This window comes from Ipomoea nil, unplaced genomic scaffold (assembly GCF_001879475.1).
Source record: "Ipomoea nil cultivar Tokyo-kokei standard unplaced genomic scaffold, Asagao_1.1 scaffold2694, whole genome shotgun sequence".
Lineage (NCBI taxonomy): Eukaryota > Viridiplantae > Streptophyta > Magnoliopsida > Solanales > Convolvulaceae > Ipomoea > Ipomoea nil.
This window is the reverse complement of record NW_017619122.1, coordinates 744,341-770,289: the sequence shown is the minus strand read 5'-3', so window position 1 is coordinate 770,289 and position 25,949 is coordinate 744,341. Positions and strand designations below refer to the sequence as shown.

At 34.9% G+C, this 25,949-nt stretch overlaps 1 protein-coding gene across 1 annotated transcript; it reads right to left on the bottom strand.

The window, feature by feature from the left end:
* Positions 1 to 1,288: 1,288 nt before the first annotated feature.
* Positions 1,289 to 2,053, bottom strand: LOC109155150. The gene has a single exon (XM_019302883.1). The coding sequence runs from the start codon at positions 2,051 to 2,053 to the stop codon at positions 1,289 to 1,291; it is 765 nt and encodes a 254-aa protein (XP_019158428.1).
* Positions 2,054 to 25,949: the final 23,896 nt, after the last annotated feature.

Genomic DNA, 25,949 nt, shown 5'->3' with positions numbered 1-25,949 from the left:
CCGAGTCCAATCTACTTCCTCATTCTGTGCTTGCCTTTGTTCTGGTGTACCTGGGGATTCTGGTTCAGAAACATCACAATCCATTTCATCAAATTTCTCATCAGTTTCACTGTAACCCCAGCTAAAAATGGCTCCATCACGCGATACAGTGTAAACTCTAGAAACCTTATTTGTTTTCTTATCAAGTCCGAAGAAACAACCAACGATTGCTTCCCTGTGGCCTAAAAATAAAAACGGTACGGGGTGTTTGAAGGTGATGCGGTGGAGGACGGTACGGCGGCGGAGGTTAATGAAGAGGCACCGGTTGTTTTCGTAGATAGCGAGGAGGAAGACGCCGTCGGGAGAGGCGGCGATGCGACGAAGGTTGGAGGAGGACTGGCATGGTAAAGTTACGGTTTCGGATTTGACGAGATCGGTGACGGAGACCCGGTTACCGACCGGTGAAATTAACAGACTGTTGTTGACTACGACAGCGTTTCCCCCTCTGTATGGAGCTCTGAGGAGGTTATGAAACCTGTAATTCATGGCGATGGAAAGAGAAAGAGGAAGAAGAGGAAGACACAGGGGGCTGCTATGGTTTCGGGGTTCCGCCAGAATTATTTAAAAAAAAAAAAAAAACGAAAGAGAAGAGGCGGAAAACAACTTCCGCCCAAATTTGGCGGAAGTCATTTTCCGCCAAATTGGGCTCATTTTCCCCCGTCAACGGAAAATATTTTCCGTTGACTGGATTTTCCAGGTGTAGCCAAACACCAAAAACCCGGAAAATGACTTCTAGAAGTCATTTTCCGGGTTTCCAAACACAGCCTAAGGTGGCATTTGATTAGTTTGTATCATACTATCAATTTTTTTTTTTTTTTTTTTTGTTGAAAATAATGATGATGTTTATTAAATGAGCATAGAAATAGAGTTAGGAGGGATAGAGTTCCAGTACAAAGATTGATCATGATCAAAGGCTAACGAAGTTAAAATAGGAGCAGGTAAATTTAATGTTCTAGAGATATAATTTAAAGAACAATGAGTAAATGACGATATAGATGTCAGTAATCATTCCAACATAGGACAAAGTAGTCGTTGAGCTTGAGTGTATGATGTTCCGTAGCTCCATGCAATCAGTAAGTAGGTCCACCTCCAGTATATTGTGTTCCTTAAGTCATGAGAGAGCCTCCTTGCAAGCTAATACCTCTGCCATAAGTGGTGAAAAGGCACCGGGTAACTTGCCACATTTTGCCGCAACAAAAGAACCATCGTGGCCTAGTAGAACCATTCCGTACGTTGCATCTCCCGTGGGTTACTTGTAGCCAGCGTCTACGAAGCATTTCAGTCTGGTGTGTGTCTCGGCTATCGGCAATACTGAGGGCGTCGGGCGCTGCTGACGATGGTGAACCTGCCGATAGGCGTTTTCGGCCATCATCGCCCGTCTCCAAGTTTGTCCAGGCCGCGGCAACGCCTTGTCGCAAACCGCGGAGTTGCGGGCTCGCCATTTGTGGTAGAGCATACCTACCGCCACCCCAATTTGCTCCTCTATCAAGGTGTTCAGCATACTCATAAGCCATAATGGAAAAGAATGTGTCATAATATTTGCAATAGGTAATTGTGAAACATTCCAAACCATCCTAGAATAATCACAAGAAATTAGAGCATGCATAATATCCTCATGAGCTAGATCACACATTGGGCATGCAAGGCTCACTTCTACACTCTTTATAATCAAATTATTAGTGGTGGGAAGGATATCACATATAGCTCTCCAAAGGAATATTTTCCATTTAGATGGAATCTTCAATTTCCACATTGTAACCCATTTATCAAAAGCACTTGGGCTATTAACAAAATCCCCAATTACGCGCCTATAGGCGTTCTTGACCGTGTATTCCCGTGTTGGGTTCCCCATCCAATACCATGAGTCCTCATAATCCGGGCTAATAGAAATGATAGTGATTCGATTCACATCATCAGGAATAAAAAGATCAGATAGAATATATGGTGGATCCCAGGTTTTTGTTTGTGGGTCAATTAGGTCAGCCACCAGTGCTTCCCTTAATTCCTCAGGCATAATTGTTTGAATTAAAGGGCCGGGTTGTCCGGTAACCAGGGGTGTCCCCAAATTAGAGTTGTCTGCCCGTTTTCAACTCTTCGTTGTATCCCCGCACATACTAAATGCACATACTAAATCATGTGCAGCCATAAAACTCCTCCAACATAAACTTGGGCAATTTCCTACGGTAGCATCGACAAAACTAGTTGTAGGGAAATACCGAGTCTTATAAATTCTCGCCACTAGAGTAGATGGATTAGTAAGGAAACGTCATGCCTGTTTTCCTAGCATAGCCAAATTAAATGCACGCAGCTCTTTAAAGCCTAATTCACCAAATTTCTTTGGGACACATAATTTATCCCAAGCCTTCCAATGTATTCCTATGTCTGCGCCACTTCCCCACCAAAATTTTTTCATGGTTCGCTCAATAGATAAACAAACTGTCTCAGGCATCAAAAAAACACTCATTGAAAACGTAGGCATAGACTGAGCCACACTTTTCAACAGTACCTCCTTACCAGTCGGGAAAGCAACTTTTTATTCCATGATCCATTTCTCTGTTTGATTTTGTCCTCCACATATGCAAAGACAGCTCTTTTATTCCTACCCACAAAGGATGACAAACCCAGATATTTTCTAAAATTCTCTGTTTGATTTTGTCATCCACATATGCAAAGACAGCTCTTTTATTCCTACCCACAAAGGATGACAAACCCAGATATTTTCCAAAATTGGCTTCTTGCACAACCTCTAGTATAGACAGTCCGCCACTTGATCTCTGTCATTCTCCTGGGTATTCCGACTAAAACAGATACTTGATTTATTATAATTCACCACCTGACCAGATAACTTTTCATATCTTATGAGACACTGTTTAATAATACTAGCTTCCTGGATATTTGCTCTGAAAAATAATAGGCTGTCATATGTAAAAAAATAGATGTGACATGGGAGGTGCTCCCCTAGCCACTCTACAGCTATGTATTGATCCAGTCATCTGTGCTCTTTGCAATAGCATTGAAAGGTCTTCTGCACAAATAATAAAGAGATATGGAGAAAGGGGATCTCCTTGTCTAAGCCCACGGGTTGGCGTCACACGCCCCCCACCACGCCATTGACCATCACAATATAATTAACAATAATCACACACAGTATAATAAGTCGAATCCAGCTATCAAATTTTATTCCAATTATAATGTTTGTTTGTCTAATTTTGACACTCCACTACTGTATTCAAATCCCTCCGTAATCATATCATAAATGTCATTCTATCTTCCCTAGTAGTTCTCCAGTTCCCTACTTTTGAATAATATAATAAAAATTGAGCAAGAAAAATAGAAAAATAAAAACTAAAAAGTCATCTTCCATGCATTTGATGTAGAATTTTAATACATATATACACATATATGAATGTTTATATATGTATTGTAAATCTTTAATTTATATATCTATTTATTTTAATTCTAATTCTATTTATTAATAAACACTTGCTCTAGTCTTCTTAAAATTAAACTCATTACTATTACTGATTATTTGGTTTTTAAACCGATTCTAAATCCATATCCCAACCAAATGCCCATCCACTATTTAAAAAAAAAAAATCATACCAAATATAATACATGCATTTAGCAAAAGCTTCATGTAAACAAGAAGATACACAGAAACTCCTGCACCCCTATATATTATGCAACAAAAATGTAGCAAGATCGAGAATAACTGCAGTGCAGCTAGTACCTAGCTTAGCTTAGATTATAATATCTATACTCTTAATTTTTTTTTTTCACATTTATTTTATAATGTACTCCGTAATAATAAAGATTAAATGTGAGTCCTTAAAAAAATTGCTTATATTAAGAATTTGAGAGTGAAATAAAAAAAATGAAAATCTATATAGTATTTTTCATTTTCTTGTATTTACCTGTTGGAAAATAGAATTAAAATGACATTTTAAGTGGTTATTTTGTGGTACAATTATCAGTGAGGTCCACTTTCGAAATGGGTCGGGTCAAAGTGGATTCAGGTTAGACTCATTAGAGTTGGAAAACTGAAGGGAAAAAGTGAGCTTTTGTCCCACATTAGTTTGAAAAGAGGATTTGCCCCCCTTTTTATACAAGAGCTCTTTTGGAGCTTGTAAAATTGTATAGCATAGTGGCTTTCTCACGGGAGGGGGGGGGGGGGGGGGGGGGGGAGTGCATCTCAAATTCCAACTAGAGATGAGTTTGAAAAGGCTTGATTCAAACCCGAGCTCGTGTGCGCGGGCACGATTGTCGTTCGGAAATTGGTTGGCCCTTAGGCTAAGTTATGCCAACTTTTGGTATCCTTTTTCCAACCAACACACTAGTCACTTGGGTTCAGCCTGGGACCGAAAAGGCTTGATTCAAACCCGAGCTCGTGTGCGCGGGCACGATTGTCGTCCAAAAATTGGTTGGCCTTAGGCTAAGTTATGCCAACTTTTGGTATCCTTTTTCCAACCAACACACTAGCCACTTGGGTTCGGCCTGGGGCCGAAACTGACCAACAATGTTTCGGCCTGGGGCCGAAACTAAGCTAGTCTAGTTTCGGCCTGGGGCCGAAACATTGACAGTTCGTCCATGGCTGAAAGCCAACAGACAAAAGTGGAAATAAATTCTCAATTAATTCCAAATAATTTTGAATTTAAATGGCTTGCTGTTTCAGATGTTACATAGCCAAATTTAATGGCCATGATCAATGTTATTAAGTACTCCTCCCCTATATAAGAAGTGGTAGAGGGAAGAAGCTTTTTAGAACAACAAGAACAAGCACAAGAGCTCACACACGTAATTTTGTTTTCAAGCTTCAAAATTCTTTTGCTCCTACTCATTTCTTAAGCCTAACTGTGTTCAAGGCTTTGCTCTAGTTCGCCGGGTTCATTCGTTTGGGTGCTCAAACGTTGAACCGTAGCACGTATTATCTTGGAAAACCTAGGCCACAACGCTTCTAGCACGAGCCACATTTTCCTTCTTTCGGTTTTGAATTATGCTTCTAAGCAAAAATCCTCCTCTCTATTTGTTTTGTCGTTAAATTTGATTTATAATATGAGGATTATTTGTTTCAATTTTTGGTTTATATATATTAGTATATCTTTTTCGTAAATATATATATATATATATAGAGGAAGGTTCAAGTGCGGCAGTGCGCTTAGGTGCGGCGGTGCGGTTAAATGTAGGCCATTAGATTAGATAAATTCAACAAATCACATTCATCCAGGCTTTTCCGATATTTTCGCGCACGTTCTCACACTACGCGAACTGCAAGGTTAAAGTCGTCATTGGGCACCTGAATAGATCAAATCATAGTGTTGTGTGTTTTATGTTCGTTATTGGTGCATTATTAACCTTACTGTGGTGTATTTGAGGATTCGTGTTGGTGCCAAGTTTAGGTGCGCCCGCACCTTCCCATGCGGTCAGTGCGGGTGCACTAATAGTTATACAAATATACACCATCCATGTTAGAAAATGCACACCAAAAAACATGTCACAAATTAGATATGCATCACCAGAACAAACCATTAGATATGAATAAAAGCACCACACAATGTTCAGAAATACACCATTGGGGTGGTGAGTTATATGGTGTATTTTTTGAGTGTGTTGTGTTTTTTGGTGTATTTGTGCATTTCATTGTGGTGCTTTTTCCTAACACTATTGGTGTCTTTTGTTAACACTGTTGGTGTATTCTGAGAAGCGGCCGATATAAATGACCACTACAATTACCATAACACCCCCCACTTATCAGGACGCGCTTAAATCTTTAAATCTTCAGAAATTAGCCGCTGCCGTTAGATTAAGCAAAATGGACGATGCTGATATAGCCGCACCGCCGCACCTAAAGCCACTGCCGCATTTAAACGCTAATATATATATATATATATATATATATATATATTATTTTGAAATATTCAATCCATTTGGTTCATTATTTGCAACAGTACCTACCTGCAAGTCTGCAACTAACAAAGCTGATCATCAGAAACAGTGAATATATAATGCATGAATTATATTATATAAAATATGTAGTAATTTTGAGGTGGGGCAATCTTCTGATCCCGAAATATGTCATAGCACTTTCAATAAGTGTCAGCAGACTGCTAGAAGCCAAAGATTTTAATCTTGCGCCGGTGGACATGTTTCTCTCTGGGATTCGACTGCAGATATGCCGATAAAGCCAATACATGAATGAAAAGTTAAGGCTACATAGCCTACATTATTTGAAAATTTGGAAAAGGCAGAACCACCAACCCCATTTACTAACATTGATTGTTTATCTAGTTTCATAAATAAAAGAGTTAATTCTATCGGAGGTCTCTTGTCTTTAGTGACAATTTTAAATTTTGTCCTACACTATCGTTTTTGCCATTATATTTTTTTATCCCATATTATCATTTTTTGGACATTTTTAGTCCTTCGCATAATTTTTTCTATTTTTAGTAAGGGTATTTTAATTTGTCTCTTCATATTTTTCTTTTGTTATTTTTTCGGTTTCAACCAGTTTAATTGGTTTAGGACTTTACTAAAAATTGGTTGAAAATATGGTAACTAAAAATCAGAGGTTACCTAAAGTTCCGTTTAACTAGTTTAATTGGCATCATTCATACACGATGTGCAATTCCGTTTTGTTAGACGATTTGCGAATTGTGCCGCCCACACTGTTACCAGAGAGGCCCTTTCAGAGTCAGGTTGTGGAGAGTGGTTAGATGCCCCTCCAATGTTCCTTGGAACTATCTTTCACGTGATTTAATGGATTAAGTTGTTGTCTTTAAAAAAAAATCAGAGGTTACCTAAAGTTCTAAACCAATTAAACTGGTTGAGGTGCGTCATTTTAACACTTAAGGTGTGCCATTTTAACACTTAAGGTGCGTTAGTTCTACATTTTGAGAACTTAAGGTGTGTTATTGTTGAAACTTAAGGTGCGTCATTCTAAAGTTTAAGGTGCATCTTTTCAAAGCTTAAGGTGCGTCCTTTTAACACTTAAGGTGCGTCATTTTAACATTTAAAGTGCGTCAGTTGTACACTTATGATGCATAAGTTCTCCACTTAAGGTGATTTTAACATTTAAGGTGCACGATTTCACCACTTAAGGTGCGTCTTTGTAACATTTAAGGTGCACCATTTTTAACACTGAAGGTGCGCCACTTTAATACTTAATGTAACACCCCACTTTTCTTAAACTTATTTACAGTTCTTAAACCAAAATGAAGATAAACTAAGCAGCGGATAAACAATTTTAAATAACAAACTAGTGGGAATGTCACCGCCACAACCACCTCTCCACGGTGATTGCACAGGCTAAGGAAACACCCCGGTGTCTATCGTCAAACATACATAGCATAAGTCTACAATCCATCATCAGATCAAAATATCATACTGATAAAAAGAGTTTAGACTACTAGATCTACTAAGCTAGTCTAACTCGATCATCTCTCAAACGATGGACCCACCTGAAAGGGGTTTTGCAAAACAACACGTAGACAAGTAGGAAAACACCCGTTAGCACGAAGCTAAGTATAACCACACTCAACCCTGTAAAGTACTACAATATATACTTTGGAAAAACATTTGTTCACAAACTCTAATCGAGCAATTTCAACACTTAGACAACTTTAAGATACATCACAGACTTTCTATATGCTCGCATCCTATAATATCATCAGGCATGCTTCAACGATAGATAACTCATCAACATAAATCACTCCAACACATATTTCTCATAACAAAACTTATCATAACGAACTCATGTTATCAATCAATTGCATGCCATCAATCAATACGAAATTATCTTCATGCTTTCAAGTTCTCATCTTGCAAACTAGATATATAAGACATCAAAATGCAACTAAAGCAATCATGCTCAATATACAATCTCGGTTAATCATTCTCATTATGCAATCTAGTGCAAACATTCTCGTTATGCAATCTCGTGCAATACTATACTCAAATTCAATCTAGTGCAAACATTCTTATTATGCAATCTCGTGCAGACATTCTTATTATGCAATCTCATGCAATACTATAAGTATACTTATACACTCGTTTGTAAAATAGAATACTTTTCTGTGGAGGTCTCTTTGAGCCATAAGGACTCCCTTGCATTCTTTTCTTAGAGTCGCAATGACTCGCTTTCTTAAAGTCGCAATGACTCGCTTGCTTTCTTTACTAATGGATGAGGTAGGAACTTCACCGTAGCGTGAACGAACCTATCCCGGTATGGTATCGAACTTTTAGCATGCACACCCCCTAACCAGGATTCCAAGCCTGGCGGGCGTAACGTGGAAATACGCCGCGTTACATATATTTGGACCGCAATGTCCATTTCTTTCTTCCGAGAGGACGTAGTCCAAACGGGGTCCTCCAAAGCAAGGTTTTCCTCACCATATATATATATATATATATATATATATATATATATATATATATATATATATATATATATATATATATATATATATATATATATATATATATATATATATCACTCATGCATCTCATATATGCAACAGTTAACTTATGCAAAAAGACATGCACATACTTGTCAACTCATTCTCAAAAGACAAGATAAAGATGCTCTACATGGAAATGAGATTTTTGGAAAATAATACTTAGGCTCACGTTGGCCACTTATGCATTTTTAAAACATGATATACTTGGAATGCAATTTACTGTACAACATGCTTCAAATCTATATATCACAGTGAACTCTCAAGAACACACAATCATGCTTGGTTTGCATCATATCATACTCCGTATACTTTCACAATAATAAGAGACTATAATTTCCATTGAACATAAAACACATTCTAGTCATGCTTCTCTAACAAATCTCATTCACAAAATGTTCATTCTTCTCTATGCAACTACTCAAATGTCATCAGGAAGGCAAAGATAAGCAAAATCCCAAAACAGAGAACTCAGACAACAATTCTATGAAGCATTTCGTCACTAATTCTACTATAACATGCTCATTTCTAATCCAAATTCAACGAAATCAGAGCCCAAATGTGCGTCAAGACGGTCCCGTAGGTACCGAGCCATAAGGGCCCGTGACACCTGGTCTGAAACGACACGTAGCTGAGCCACAAGGGCTCGGCCACTGCGCAGGGATCACTCACGGACCATGGGGCGAGGCTCAGCAAGGCCCACCCTCTCAAGCTGCTAGCTTACCGGCTCTAGGCAATGGCCCTCTCCTATGGCCGTTCCCTAGGCCTGGCTGGCCACGGCTCTAGCCAACGGTCCCTTGTTGGGCAGTTGGCTAGGGCCGGTGCCTTATCTGGTGCACACTACTTGTGCACCAGATGATCTCTTTTCATATGCAAAACAATCTTAGACATATCCAACACATCCAAAACATTAACAACACATCATAGACAAGTAATAGATCACTTCATAACTTAAACACTTCAAAAATCTAACATTTCTACTCATTTCTACCTATGAAACAAGGCTTCACAGAGCCAAAACTTAAAAGTGGGAGTCCATGGGGTTATACCTTTGTTGCTCCTTCTTCTTGTTGGGATTCCTCATTCTTCCCAAGTCAGCCACTACCTCCGTCACCTCCTAGACTCCACAAACAAACCACACAACAACTCTTAAGAACTAGAACCTCAGAGATAGAAGGATAAGGAATGGAAGCTATATGGAAAATAGATGAATGGATGAGATCAAACTTAAGAAACTTACTGTGTTTCTTTTGGTTCTCTTGCAAAGCTTTGGGGAAGACAAGGTTGGGAATCAAGAGGCAAAGGTCTGTTGTCTCTCTAATATATAGGGACACTAAACCCTAGGAAACTCAACAATGATTGGTGGATGGCAAAATTGACTTTTGGTTGATTAAAAAATATCAGACAAAGGAGGAAAGACTTTTGGTCCACCTTGCAACATGGATCATAGTCTAGAAAGGTGATTTTTAAATAGTTTGGGGTAAAAAATAGATTTTTTTAAAGATGATTTCTAAACAAACATTTGGTTCAGATTTCTCCTGGTCTCACTCATATAGGTTTCTCAGTTTAAAAAATTAGTACGCGAAGTACCCGAAAATTTAGGATTTTGAAAATAAGATAAGCTCCGGTGTTGAATTAATTTAAAATGTAACTCAAAATAATTTAGTCAAACACCAATTTATCTAAAAAAAAATTTAATGGAGTGAAAATGACTATTTTGGAATTTCTTAAAATTGGATTTATAAAATTAAATTTTGCGTTGTCACACTTAAGGTGCTTCATTCTAATACTTAAGGTGCGCCTTTGTAACACTTAATGTGCACATTTTTACACTTAGTTTCTGCCTTTCAGGACGCGCAATTTTTTTTTTTATATATAAAAATTTTCATTGATTTTAGCCGTTGATCTAGATTTGATCAACGGCTTAAATTTCACCGCATATTTCACCTAAGAGATTCTTCGCACCAGATCTCATTGTCATATTCATTATTTAGTAGATTTGATAGTTGAAAATTGAAGAAAAAAGAAAGAAGAAAGAAAAAAGAAGGTAACTTTTATAAATATTGCAAATTTAAAAGTTCATAATATTTGTTAAACATACCCCATCCTTTTTACTTTATTTTTGACAATTTAATCTATTAAATGAATACCACAAATTTATCCACAATTTTCACCGGATAATAGTTCATATCAACCTGAATCTTTCTCTCTTATATAAGTAGACTAGTATTTTTTATGCGCGATGCGCAAAAAATAGGTTCCCAATATTAATACATGATATTAATTTTAAATTTATTTAGATTTTAAATATTTAAATTATTCTAAATAATAATAATAATGTAATCATTTTTATAAATTTGATATTTATATTTATAAAATAATTAACATATAAGTCAAATATTTAATGTGTATATATTATTATTAATGAAGAAGATAAGAAAATATATGGTGGATGCATGTGCATGGTAACAATAGCGGAAAAGATAATGAAAGTTATAACGGTAGGGGTATGTTTGTCCAAAATATTTTAATGTACAACCTTTATAGCATAATGAACAAAAAAAACTTAATGGAAAAAACAGACATAAATCAGGGGTATAACTTTCATTTACACTTATTATGTTTTTAGAAATGGAAGGCAAATTATACTATGGATCAGGGTCTATCTTACATTATAGATCTTGGTAAAAAAATAATCTTCTGATTCTGTATCTATAGTTGACACATTATGTATATGTAGTTGATAATTTTTGTACCCGTAGCTATCATATTATGTATCATCAATTATCAATTCAGATTCTGTATCTATAGTTACACATTCTATATTTGCTGTTGATAGTTTCTGTACCTGTAGCTATCACATTATGTGTAAGCAATTATCAAGTTATTCGTTTACATGTACATAAACTATTAACTGTAGATACAAAATGTGTAAACTGAAGATACGAATTTTTGTATCAGGGTTTACAATGCAAACCCTAGTGCATAATATAACAATTGGAAATCAGTTGTTATATTATAGACCGCGGTGCATAATCGATTATGTACCGCGGCCCATATACGGCGTCGTTTCTTTAAGTAAAGAAACGGCCCGCCGTTAGAGTTAACGGAGTCCGTTTGTTTGGTGTATTAAACACCAACTGACACTACAGTATATTCAAACCGACACTGCAGTTATATCAAAATGATACTGTAGTTATAGTGAAATGAAACTGCAGTGTATATAAACTGAAACTGAATAACATTTCACATATTTGAGTGTATATTGTACAATGAAGCTGTAATTATATCAAAATGATCATGTAGTTGTGTTTTAAAAAAACTATAGTGTATATAAAATAAAATTAAATAACATTTTCACATATTTGAGTCTATAAATATCGAATGAAACTATAGTTATATCGAAATGAAACTGTAGTTGTGTTCAACTGAAACTGCAGTGTATACAAAATGACACTGAATAACAGAGTTACTTTTTGCAAAAGGGTGCGAAACGGCGGAAATAAACACTGTTAATTTTCATTTAAAAAAAAGACGCGCGGTGCATAATCGATTATTCACCGCGGTGCATAATATAATTTGCCATTGGAAATAGAACTGTTGCACAAAATCTATACTTATTGCACAAAATCCATGTTTCTTTAAAATAGGCCCAGCACAGAAGCAGGCACGGGCTATATATATCCTTTCCTTATGGCGGCTAAAGTGGCAAATTATATCGTGCATCGCGGTGCATAATTGATTATGCACCGCGCATCAAAACGACGTCGTTTTATTTAATGAAAAGAAACAGAATTTACGTAAAAAATAACTCCGTTCTCCAGTTTCATTTTGTATACACTGCAGTTTCAGTTCAACACAACTACAGTTTCATTTCGATATAACTACAGTTTCATTTAATATTTATACACTCAAATATATGAAAATGTTATTTAATTTTATTTTATATACACTATAGTTTCATTAAAACACAACTGCATGATCATTTCAATACAATTACAGCTTCATTGTACAATATACACTCAAATATGTGAAACGTTATTCAGTTTCGTTTTATATGTACTGTAGTTTCTTTTCACCACAACTACAGTATCATTTTGATATAACTGCAGTTTCATTCGATAATATAAAAATAATACGTGAGACAGTGTCGGTTTAGACACACTGTAGTGTCACTCCGTTATAACTGTAGAAAAGGCGCCATTTTGACGCGCGGTGCATAATCGATTATGCACCGCGGTCCACAATATAACGACTGGGCTAAAATTCAATCGTTATATTATGATGGTTTATCTTGCAAGATAAACTCCGATCTAAAATAATGTGGTTTTATAACTCCCTAGTGGTATCAAAATTTTTGTTTTTAATTTTTATTTGGGTGCAATAAAAAATAATGTTTGTGCTGCATGTATATAATCTATTACTACATATTTAAAAAATTAATAGTACATTATGTGCATAATAAAAACCTATTAATTTTTAATTAAATATTTCTTAAAACTATACCATAATCACGATTACATGTCAAACACGTAATTTATAAACATTTACATTTAAGGTGTTTTTATTTTTTATTTTTTATTTTTTACCTATAGTTCACTTATTATGAATTTAGAAAAAGATTAGAACATATACATGTTAGTGCATGTATCTCTTAAATACAGATTTATAAAATTAATACTTTATGTTCACAATAAAAACTTGTTAATTTTTAACCAATTATATGGTTTATAAAATTAATATCTTATTTTGAAACATTAACTTTAAATTTAGTTATTTACCATTAACATATTATGAATTTAGACAATGTTAAAATTACTTGACATAATAAATTTATAGTTTTTTTTTTAAGGTAATACATTTATAGTTAAAATGTGAGTTAATGCCACAAATGATCCTCTAATTATTAGGCTAATACTTCTTTTAGTTCGATCTCGACATTCAATTCGACCAAAACACATACCAAGAGTTTCAAATTTAATCATAAATAGTCCTCCGTTAAGTTTTCTGTTAGATTAGTGTTAAATCTAGGGATATTATTGTCCAATTAATTAATAGAATTACGATTACCTCTTTTCGAGAATTATGTGGATTAATTTAATATGATTATGATTACTTCTTTTAGAGAATTATATGGCAACATAATTAATTTCAAATATTAATAAACATTAAGTTAATAAATTAAAATGTAATAGAGTCAGTAGTATTAAAAAAAAGTTAATAAATTAAAAAAACATATTTTAAAATGTAAAGTAAAATTATTATACATATATAAATTATTCTCATATTGTTAAGATAAAATATTATTCTTCTTAAATTAAAATCTCTAAAAGAGAATTATTTATCATTATTTCAGAAGTACAATTATATGATTGTTATAGTATCAAACAAATTCACAGATGATACAATTTTATGATATACATTGATAAATTACATACAATAAATAAATACTTATTTTAAAAATCAAAAAATAGAAGTTATTATTGACCAATGAAGTTTAATACACAAGTTTAAAAAAAAACTCTTTCACAAATAATAAATGATTAAGTCTACACTTTCATCTTAAATTTACCTAATAATATTCATCTCCTTATGTGGTAATATTTGAATTGATATTATTTGTATTTGATTATTGAGTAGAATCTTTTTAAATTTGTGGTAGGAGCGATGAATTAATGAACAACCAGTGTATATAAATAATTTTATTATCACTCAAGAGGTGAATACTAGAAGGTGATAGAATTCAAGAGGAAAAAATGTTGGAATTTTTAGCTTAAAAATGACATGTAAGTGGCTATTTTGTGGTACAAATATATGTGGGTCCACTTTTAATTTGGGTCGGTTAAAGTGGATTCGTAATTTTCATAGTGAGACGAAGAAATTGATATATTGTGCGCTCAGAACAGATAATGGGTGAATGAGAAATTGATTATTAAAGTAGATCCATTTGAATTGAAAATAAAGATGAAAAGGCTTTGTAAAAAGCACTCATCCCACATTGGTTTGGGAAGTGGGTTTGCACCACTATATATACAAAAACCTTTTTTAAAGAGGTTAAATTGTATAACATAAGACTCTCCTCTCTCTTTCTCTCTATCAAGTTTGGGGGTATTACTTGATTTTGATATGTAAGAATTACTTTCAATTTAATTTTAAAGAATTAACAATCGCTACTACAGCAAACAGTTTTAACGTTGGTTAAAATACCACATTTAACATCAGTTATCTTTCGACGTCGACTTTAGAGACGTAGTAAGTAAATGATACGACGTCAGTTAGAAAACCGACGTCGTATGTTTTTTTTTTAAAATTAAATTAATTAACATACGACGTCGGCTTCGTATAGTATTTATTTTTTTTAAAAAAAATAATAATTAACATACGACGTCGCCTTTTGCCTAAAAGCCGACGTCGTATGCTAATTATTTTTTAAAAAAAAATAATTAACATACGACGTCGGCTTTTAGGTCAAAGCCGACGTTGTATAGTATTTATTATCATTATTATTTAAATAATTAACATACGACGTCGGCTTTTAGGTAAAAGCTGACGTCGTATGTTAATTAATTAAATTTTTAAAAACTATACGACGTCGGCTTTAATTTACCCTAAAAGTCGACGTCGTATGTTATTATTATTATTTTTTTATATTATATTTGTTTTATGGTTTCTACCCCAACCTGTATCAATTTTCAGATCCTGCGCAGCTAGCAATTTAACATTCAACATCAACTAATTCATTAAACTAATTCACAAACTATTAAACATGAATGTAATATAAAGAACACAATTCATTAAGCTAATTCAAGCTACTAAACATAAAACTAATATAAGTAACACAATTCAACAAAATTATTAAACATTAAGCTAATAAACATAAACTAATTTTAAACGTAAAGTATCAACTAAGAAGTGTTTTATTAACCCATTCATCAATAAGAAACTTAGACCATTTGTCTCTAACTTCATCAATCTCTTGTTTGTTGTAGGGCAATCATCCTTGTCTTTCCAAAGCCTACAAAGTTCAAAAGAAATAAAATTAATTAATAAGCAAGTATTTTTAAACATTTGAAGAAAAAAGATATATTATGAAATTAGTTGCCTTATCCGTTCATTTGCTTAGGTTGTTGGAAACAATTTCCAACATGAACTTCATCACATAATAACCACATTCAGTGGTTCCTTTTTGTATAACACACTACATTTGAGTTACAATAAAATTAAAATAAATTAATAAAAAACAATAAGTTTGCATGTTTTACAAATTGAATGAAGTACTTACCGAACATATAGTCCATTTTGGTGAACGATTTTGTTTCTTTCCACTCATCATGTTTGTTGCAGTCATACACCTATTAATATAAGACATAAAATATATATAAATACTTGGCATCACTAGTTTAATGATAACTATTAATTAATTATATAAATTTACATACGTTTCCATTATATGTTTAATATCTTCACGCGACCCATGACCAAGTGAATCAAACCAAAAAATTTCATTTAGTCCAGGACAAATCGCCATCAACATCCAATGCTCACTGCAAATAAATATTTATTAGTTTTAAGTGAATATAATATATAATAAAAAATATATTATATATAAGTATTTTTATTTAAAACGTAATTAATACTTGAGAACATATGGGGCTAATAAGTATACAAATTTCTTCCCAGACTGCATGGTGGTATTTATATACGATTTTCTATCCTCCATATTATTCATTTGTGGTTGAATCCAATATGAATCTAGGAAGCCATACGTGTTTTTTGATGCCAACTCAAAACTAATGTAAATACCCCTATTCACAAACACAACCAATTATATATAGATTACCAACTATATAAATATAAAACTATTATGAATAAATAATACTAAAGAACTTATTACCTCATAAAGAACTGAATTAGAGAAACATCGATGGTCTCCATTTTTAAGAAACGCATTATCTCATCACTTGCAAGGTGCAAGTCATAGTCAATGTTGCCCATAATACCACGAGCCACATGGACCACAGGATGGTGTTCAAAATGGCGAACTATTGAAAAGGCCTTTTTGCATCCATCAGTCAAAGAATTTGGATCAGCTATAGTGAATTGTTGATGTATGGATTGTACATCCGATTGAAAAGTCAATTTGGTATTTTCTTTTGACTGTGAATTATAATACAAGTAAGAATTATTATTTTAAAAAGTAAATTACTTACTATTTTAAAATAGAAATATTTTTAGTGTACATACCGCATCAGCTTCAGTACATAACTCTACCAGCTTCTTTGGCCAAGCAATAAAGTGTTGAATTGCATCACCTACAAGCTGAACCTCACTGATGGAGATTGGTACATGTGCACTTGGATCACTAACTTCATTTACGCTCACCTTCACATTGTTTATATCCAGTACAACCCCATGAACCTGTCCACCACTGTAAACTGTCCCATATGCCACTGGCCGTCTAATTGGATCTTCTAAGAACAATTGACATCGTGCCCCTAACTGCATTAATTTTTAATTAAGATTCATATAAAATTTTATTGAAAAATAATAATAAGATTAATTATAAACGAATACTTACAGCCGGTAAATTACTAAAAGGGTCCGGGGAACTAGCTTTGTCACTTCGAGATGGTAGCTCAGCATCCACACATAGGTCATTCCCCTGCTTTGATTGTACAGATGGGTGAACAGGAGTCTGCAGAGAACTAAATTGTAGCATCATCTGAACCATGCGTGCCTCAAATTGATCAGTTAATCATTGACTCAATTCTTCCTGCTTAGCAATATTATGCTGATTTTGTTTTTCTAGCGCTAGTGCAACAGCAGCATCAAGATGTGCATCAACAGCAGCGTCAACCAATCGTTGAACATCTTCAGGAGTCTTTTGGTGACGTTTTGCATAGCCAAATACACTTTTGAAGCCATGTCATCTTCCCATGGCTCTAACATGTCCAGAATGCTCATCAGTACCCAATGTAACAGTCAATGCATCTTGTCTTCCCTCCTCAACAAATTCTCCTTGAGAAATTTGGAACTCAAGAGCATCCTAACATATATAAAAATTATTCAATAATAATTACTATTACTTTAGTAAATGACAACATATTTACTTACAATTTTTTCCGCCACCAATCTTGTTGATTCAGTGCGATAATTTCCTGACTTGTCAATTCTTGCTTTCTTCCATTTTTCGACTCTACGTGGAGGACTTGGAGGACTCATTGTATACGGAGGATCTGCATCAGCACATGCATGTTTTTCTTTCAACTTCTCATCCATCATCATCTTCTCCAACCTTTTATAACCTCCTCGAGCTAAAAGATGTGGATGAATATTCTTAGCTTGTATGTCTTGATATTTTTTTTCTTTTTGCCTATATAAATACAAAATATTAATCAAACTCTTTCCATGTCCCTCATAATAATGATAGAGTTTATGTTCGAAATATTGATAGAATAATAATGATACCTCATATTCTGGACCTGTATGTGACTTTACAAACGCATCCCATGTCTCTGGTTCAATGAAGTCGTATTTTATACATGGATTCATACCTGCAAAACTACCGTATATAAACTTGCTCACCAATTTCGCTTTAAAATCTTTTCACCGATCACCCACATATTTTATCCATTCTTTCTTCATAGCAGTTGTGTTGGGAATATCATAAGTATTCTGCAAAACAAAATTATTTATTAGTTAAACATGTAATTATAGAAACTTTATGAATAAATCAAAATCTTAAAAAATTAAAAGTTACCCGGATTTGTTTCCAAATAGTATTCTTAATAGTTTCTGGGACATTCGACCATTCATCTATTCAGTGGCGGAGCCACAATGGGGGCAATGGGGGCCACTGCCCCCCCTCAACTCTTAGTTCTAATATGTAAGTATATGTATAAATCACGAAAGTGCTCAATAGATTAGTGGATTGAACCTTGAATGCAATATGAAGTGTCTCAGATTCGAAACTTACCAATAGCAGTTTTATATGTTTTAGGCTTTTAGCTTCTTATCTTTATTCTAACTCTTTCCACTCTTCAATAAATTAAATGTATTCTTTTTAATTCTAATTTTTTTGCATGTATATTTTAGCTTCTTTTCTTTATTTTAGCTCTTCTTACCATTCAATAAATTAAATATTTTTTAAGTCTACTTTTTTTGTGAATCATTTACTTAATGTAGTCAACAAGTATAGTTTTGGTTAGGTCATTGACTATCTTGTAGTCTATCATAAATATTGTATTATAATTTATAATGTATTTGGACCATATTATAGATGTTTGATATTTTATCATTGACAATTCTAAAGTTGTGGCGAAATATTCAGACAGAATTGTGAAAGATGCAATTTTTTCTTAGAAGTGAGATCTGGAGTTAAATACGCCCCCACTTACATTATTTTCTGGATCCGCCACTGCATCTATTGTGATAGGAGTATGGATTCGTCCCACTAATGCAACATAACTTTTAAATGCACTGCCTTCTGGCCCGTAGACAGGCTCTAATCCATCAAGCTCAATGTGGTGTTTCCCCAAAGTAGAACGCTGCAGAATGAGTTTTTGCATACGAGTGGCACCCCTCTCTTAGAAGTAGTATTACCACTTTGAGTAATATGAGTATCTTGTGTAGTACCATCCTGTGTAGTACCATCACCATTTGCTGAATCCATACGCCTGTTTAGAAACAAAAATTATTAGAATATATAGAAGTACTACAATAAGAAAACTAAAAAACAAAATAAATAGTGAGCATTACATGTAATAATCAATTCTCCCATATCCCTTCATGATGATCATCTCGTGATGCATGTACTTCATCTATCTCATTATCAATAATAGTGGGCAATAAAGTTGAAGAAAATGGTGGTATTTCCTCAATATCAAAACTAACATCTTCATTCTCATTTCTAGTAATTTGTCTCTTTCCATGAAGAACAATTGACCATTTTTTTTTCACAAGGATCACTAATATAAAAGACTTGTTTTTCTTGAGATGCCATTATGAATTACTCATTTTTGTGCCCTTCACGATTAAAATCTACAAGTGTAAATCCTAACTCATCAACTTTTACACCATGTTTATTATCTACCCATCTACATCGGAACACCGGCACCCTAAAGAAAACATAACCAACTTCCCATATTTCTTCAATCACACCATAATATGACAACTCTGCAAACACAGGATTTGTATCTTTCGAACTACTGAAATGCATTGAATTTGCAACCAAAGTAACTCCATTTTTTTTGCATAGTGCTCTTTTAATCTTGAGCTTTTGTATAAAAGAAAACCCATTAATGTCATATCCACCATTATACCATATGACATCCAACCAGGACCATGTGCTAACCATGAAACAGTTTCAGAAACATTATTTTCTTCAATAACTTTATTTTTGAACCAACGAATAAAAAGTTCGGTTATGTTCGCCCACAATCCACATGTCTGTCCTTCTGGAATTTTGCTCTCTAATAAATGCCTTGTGTTCATCTAAGTACGGTTCGACTTCACTTGTATTATGCAAGATGTACAAGTGTGCCTCCTCAACATCTTCACGAGGCATAGTCTTCACTTTGACTCCTCGAGTACCCTTCCCAGCAATTCTTCCTTCATGTCGATTATTAGAAACACCAATAGCCTCTACCCCTGCCAAATATTCTGTACAAAACTCAGTAACCTCCTCTGCAACATAGCTTTCAACTATAGATGCTTCCAGCCTATATCGGTTCCTAACATAACCTTTTAATACTTTAATGTACCGTTCAAATGGGTACATCCACCTCAAATAAGCTGGACCACAATGTTTGATCTCTCTCACCAAATGCACAAGCAAATGAACCATGATATCAAAAAATGAAGGTGGAAAGTGCATCTCTAGCTGACACAGTGTAACAATAATGTCATTTTGTAATTCATCTAATTTGTCTGGATCAACAACTTTCCCACATATTGCATTGAAAAAGAAACAAAGTCTTATGATGGTATATCTCAACTTTTTAGGCAATATGCATCTAACAACCACTGGCAATAGTTGTTGCATTAAGACATGACAATCATGAGACTTCAACCCCACCAACTTTAAATCTTGCATATTAACAAGTCTACTGATATTTGATGAATACCATTGTGGTACCTTTACTCCATGTAAACACTCACAAAAACTTATTTTCTCCTTTCTTGATAAAGTATGAGCAGTCGGAGGCAAATATGTTCTCTTATCCCCGCAACGTGGAGCTAATGTAGGTCGTATACACATTTCAACCAAATCCAATCTAGCATTGAGTCCATCTTTAGTCTTACCTTTTATGTCTAAAAGAGTTCCAACAAGACTATCAAATACATTTTTCTCCACATGCATCACATCAATACTATGTCTCACATCTAGTGTCTTCCAATATGGAAGATCAAAGAATATAGATTTCTTTTTCCACGGACTCTTCTCATTTGTAGGTATCTCTTTCGACCTCTTACCTCTTTGAGATTGAAGCTTTTGAGTCTTACCAAAAGTAACATTGATGCATTCAACTCGTTCATAAACTTGATTCCCAATTAATGGTTGTGGAGCATCTATATAGTCTTGTACCCCATTGAATGCCTTTTTTAATTTTCAATAAGGGTGGAATTTATCAAGAAATCTCTGATGCCCCATGTATACAGTCTTTCTACTATGAACAAGTTGATGATAAAATGTATTATCTTCACATATGGGGCATGCCTTATGACCTTTGGAACTATATCCAGACAAGTTTCCATAAGCTGGAAAGTCATTTATTGTGCAAAAAAACATTGCATGCAACTTAAAAGTCTCCTTCCGGTGTGCGTCAAACACTAACACCTTCATCCCATAATTGCTTCAAGTCATCAATCAAAGGCACCTAATAATATCATTACCTGGTTGTTTTGGCCCAGAAATCATCAAGCATAATAATATGTATTTGCGTTTCATACACAACCACAGGGGTAGATTATAAATTATCAACATAACTGGCCATGAGCTATGCTTGCTACTTAGGTTCCCGTGGGGGTTAATACCATCAGTACAAAGTCCAAGTCTAAGATTTCTCGACTCATGGCCAAATTCAGGAAATGCATTATCAAATGTTATCAATTGAGGACAATCAGCCGGGTGTCGAAGCTTGCCATCAGAAATTCTTTCATCTGCATGCCATGTTAAGTTCTTCGCATCGCTTGGATTTGCAAACATGCGCTTAAATCTTGGAAGAATTGGAAGATACCACAAAACTTTAGCTGGTGGACTTTTCAAACGTACTTTACCACTCTCTCTTGTTTTATAACGAGATTCCCTGCATATTGGACATGCATGCAAGTCTTTGTAATCATTCCTAAAAATATGCAATCGTTAGGGCAAGCGTGTATCTTTTTGTATCCCATACCCATGGGACACAACATCTTTTTGGCATCATATGTACTATTGGGAAGTTCATTACCATCTGGAATCATATCATTGACTATTATAAGTAACGCAGTAAAGCTCTTGTCGCTCCACCCATTCCCAGCTTTCAAGTTGAATAATTTTAATACAGCAGATAATCGGGTATATTTACTACACCCTGGAAATAAAGGTTGTTTTGAATCATTCAATAATTCATCCAACTCATTTGACCGATTGGTAAAATCTTCTCCAACATCGCGAAACATTTCATCCAACCGATCCTCAGACTCATCATCTTCATTGTCAACATACATGTTAGATGTTGTAGCCACATCGCTTTCACCGTGCCAAATCCATTGTGTATAATATGGATTAATCCCATTAACGATTAGATCATCATATATGTCCTCTTCACCTAACATTTTCTGATTACAACATTTTGTACAAGGACAGAAAAACCTCTATTAGAAATAAAGTGTAATGGTTTTGATATGCCAAATATGTATTTGTAGATCCCCCAATTTTATTTCATAGGTCCAGTAGAGTCTTAGACCATGATCGGGAAATTATTTAAATTGCAAAAGAGAAAAACAGAGGAAGATGCATGAAAATAGAAGAAGAAGATATCACGCCGAAAATCAAGAATTTGTCTGGAGAAAATGACAAATAGAAGAAGATGAATGATATGAAAATCACGTCAATGCTACTCAAAGAGATATCCCAGAAGAATTTTCTTAAAAGAAAATTAAGATTGGAAAGATTGCATGAATTTGACTTGGAGATCAAGCATCTATGGAAAGAAAGGAGTACATCAAGGAAGATTGGAGATTTAACTAATTGACCGTACGGACGAAGTGGAAGATGCCTAATGTATTATGTGAAATGGCTCAAGTTTAAATCTCACCACTCAATTTTACAAGGTAAAATTGAGAAGCCAAAATTAAATTAAGTTTGATGGAGTTGGGCGCTAGTTTGGCTTTGGGCGTCAATTACAAGTGGAGGGAAGCAATTGAGTGGCAATAGGAGCCAAGCCAATTTCAGAGGGAAGCAATTTCACTTGAGTGGCAATGGGAGCCAATTTCAGACCAATTGAAAATGGGAATCAATTCAAGTTGGGAGCCAATGCATGAATTGAAAATGGGAATCAATTCAAGTTGGGAGCCAATGCATGAATTGAAATTGGGAGCCAATTCATGTTGTAGTATTGAAAATGGGAATCAATTCAAGTTAGGAGCCATTGGGAGCCAATTCAAGTTGTAGTATGTCCCCAATTTCAAATTGGGGACCCATTCAAAGAAGACATTGAGATAGTATGTCCCCAATTTCAAATTGGGAACCGATTCAAAGAAGACATTGAGATCAGGAGAAGTTTCAAATTGGGAGTGGGGATCGATTCAAAGAAGATATTGAGATCAATCCCCAATTCAAAGAAGACATTGAGATCGGGAGAAGTTTCAAATTGGGAGTGGGGATCAATTCAAAGAAGACATTGAGATCAAATTGAATTGAGATGAAATTCAATACCAGGAGAAGTATGGAATAATTCAAACCATCAAATAATTCAAATTGGGAAGCAATTGAAGCACCAGGAGTAGATTGGGAGCCAATTACAAGTCAAAGTAATTGGGAAGCAATTGAAGCACTATCAAATAATTCAAATTGGGAAGCAATTGAAACACCAGGAGTAGATTGGGAGCCAATTACAAGTCAAAGTCAATTGGGTGCCAATTTACAAGTCAAAGTCAATTGGGTGCCAATTACAATGGAGAAATTCAAATTGGGTGCCAAATACAAGTCAATTGCAATTGGGTATCAATTACAAATGAGAAATTCAAATTTGGAGGAAGTTCAAAGCCAGTTTGAAGTCTAAGAACACCCAGACGTGAGAATGAAGAAGATGAAGAAAAACTTAGAGTAAAAATATTCTCACAAGGAAAAATACTAGTCTAACTAGTATGGGATTAATTGAAGAATATTTTGAAGTATTTAAATCCCAAAGAAACAAAGAACCACTTCAGAGATGATCAGATAAGCCATTCTACACAAAGTTGAGACCCAGATATTCCCAAGAAACATGAGAAAACTAGAGGAATATCAGATGAAGTTTGGGAGCTCATTTGCATGAAGTTGAAGCTCTACCAACGGCTAGCTTATCTTTTCTGACACTTTGCTAGAAGATAAGATAAGATCTATGACAAAAGATAGAAGATTTCAAAAATGAGATCGTCTCTTTCCAACGGGCCGATTCTCATTACCAGCTATAAAATGATGAAGATATGAAGACTTGAAGATCACGAACTCAAGAGCAGAAAATATGAGCGAAGAGCTAAACAAGAGCAAAGAGCAAAAATCTCATTTGGTACAGAGCATACCAAAAATCTTCAAGTGAGAAGTGAGAAAAGTGAGAAAGAACTCTGAGGGCTTAAAAAGAAATATTCAGGGAGTTCTTAAATAGAGCTAAATAGAGCATAAAAATCAAGTGCTTTACTTGATACATTCAAAGAGAGAAAACACTCAGAGCTATCAAGAGAAATCTTTCAAAGAGTGTTTCATCTTCACCAAAGAGACTGAGCGCATCATTGAAGATCAACTACAGAGTCTCGGAAGTTGGAAGCAAGACAAAACTTGTTTTGGAGCAAAATAAGAAAAGAGAGGAAAGTAGCACGGAGCTGTGAAATCCTGGATTGTCACACGGAGCTGTGAGATCCGAAGCAGCAGTGTCGGAGGCACTGGGCGTGATTAGTGCGGGCTTTGTGATCAAAGCACTAGATCACGGATACGTTTCTACCGGAGTGTGGAAGACGGGGGGAAAGTAACCCGGAGTCATGAAATCCTGGGATAGTAGCGCGGCGACGTGAAACCCGAAGCAGCAGTGTGGTGTCACTGGGCGTGATTAGTGTGGGCTTGGTGATCAAAGCACTAGATCAAGAAAATTCATTGTATCTTGGAACCAAGAAGTGGTGGATATAGTGAATTGCTCTTGGAGATAAGAGAAAGTGGAGTAGGAGGATTACACCACCTCCGAATCACTATAATTGTCTTGTGTTCTTTACTTCTTTCTTTACTTACTGCTCTTTACTTGCTCTACACGAGATATACTGTCACAATCTCACACACACTTTATCTTTATTTAATTCCGCTGTGCACCATACTCTAGCAATCTAGTTAAGAGTTTTGGTTTATCTCTGGCTTAGCAATTGTTGTGCTGTGCGAAAAAGTTTGAAAGTCTATTCATCGCCCCCCCTCTAGACTTTCACCTTACCTCTTTTGGGACCAACAATTGGTATCAGAGCCTGTAGCCTAATTGAGTCAGCTTGTCTATCGACAAATACCAACCTTTGGTATTAAAACATGTTACTTAAATTCGGTCAACTGTTTTTGATTGCTAGGCTGATCCATTCTACAAAGTGTGTGATTGGATTAATCTTTCATATCTCTCGTGATGATGTTGAAGAAAGATTTAGCTCAAAATCTATTATTCTCACTTGATAAGTTTGATGATTGGAAAGTTCGTATGCATGTACACTTATCGGCTTTACACGATGAAATGTGGGAAGTTATTTCCACTGGCCCTATCGAAATATTAAAAGTCAATACGACGATTGTTATATCTCCGGATGCTCCACAGTACGTACAAAAGCCTAAACCGGAATGGACATGGGACGATAGAACACGGAATAATCTTGACAATATTGCCAAGGATATTCTATTCAAAGCCGTGGATGAAACAATATTTCCGAAGATCCGAAAGTGTGCTACTGCTAAAGAAATATGGGAAACTCTCATCAAGATTGGCGAAGGAGATGAACAAGAAAAAGACAATAAGCTCACAATCTCCATGAAGAAGTTTGAAGATTTCAAAATGCTCTCAAATGAAAGTGTTGCATACATGGAAGCTCGAATGATCAAAGTTCTTGGAGAGATTAGTGATCTTGGCAAAAATATTAGCCAAAAAGAAATTAATCTCCAAATCCTACGAGGCTTACCATCTGCATGGGATATGAAGGTTACGACTATGCGCGATCACCGAGATCTAAGAATGTTGTCAACAGACAAATTATTTA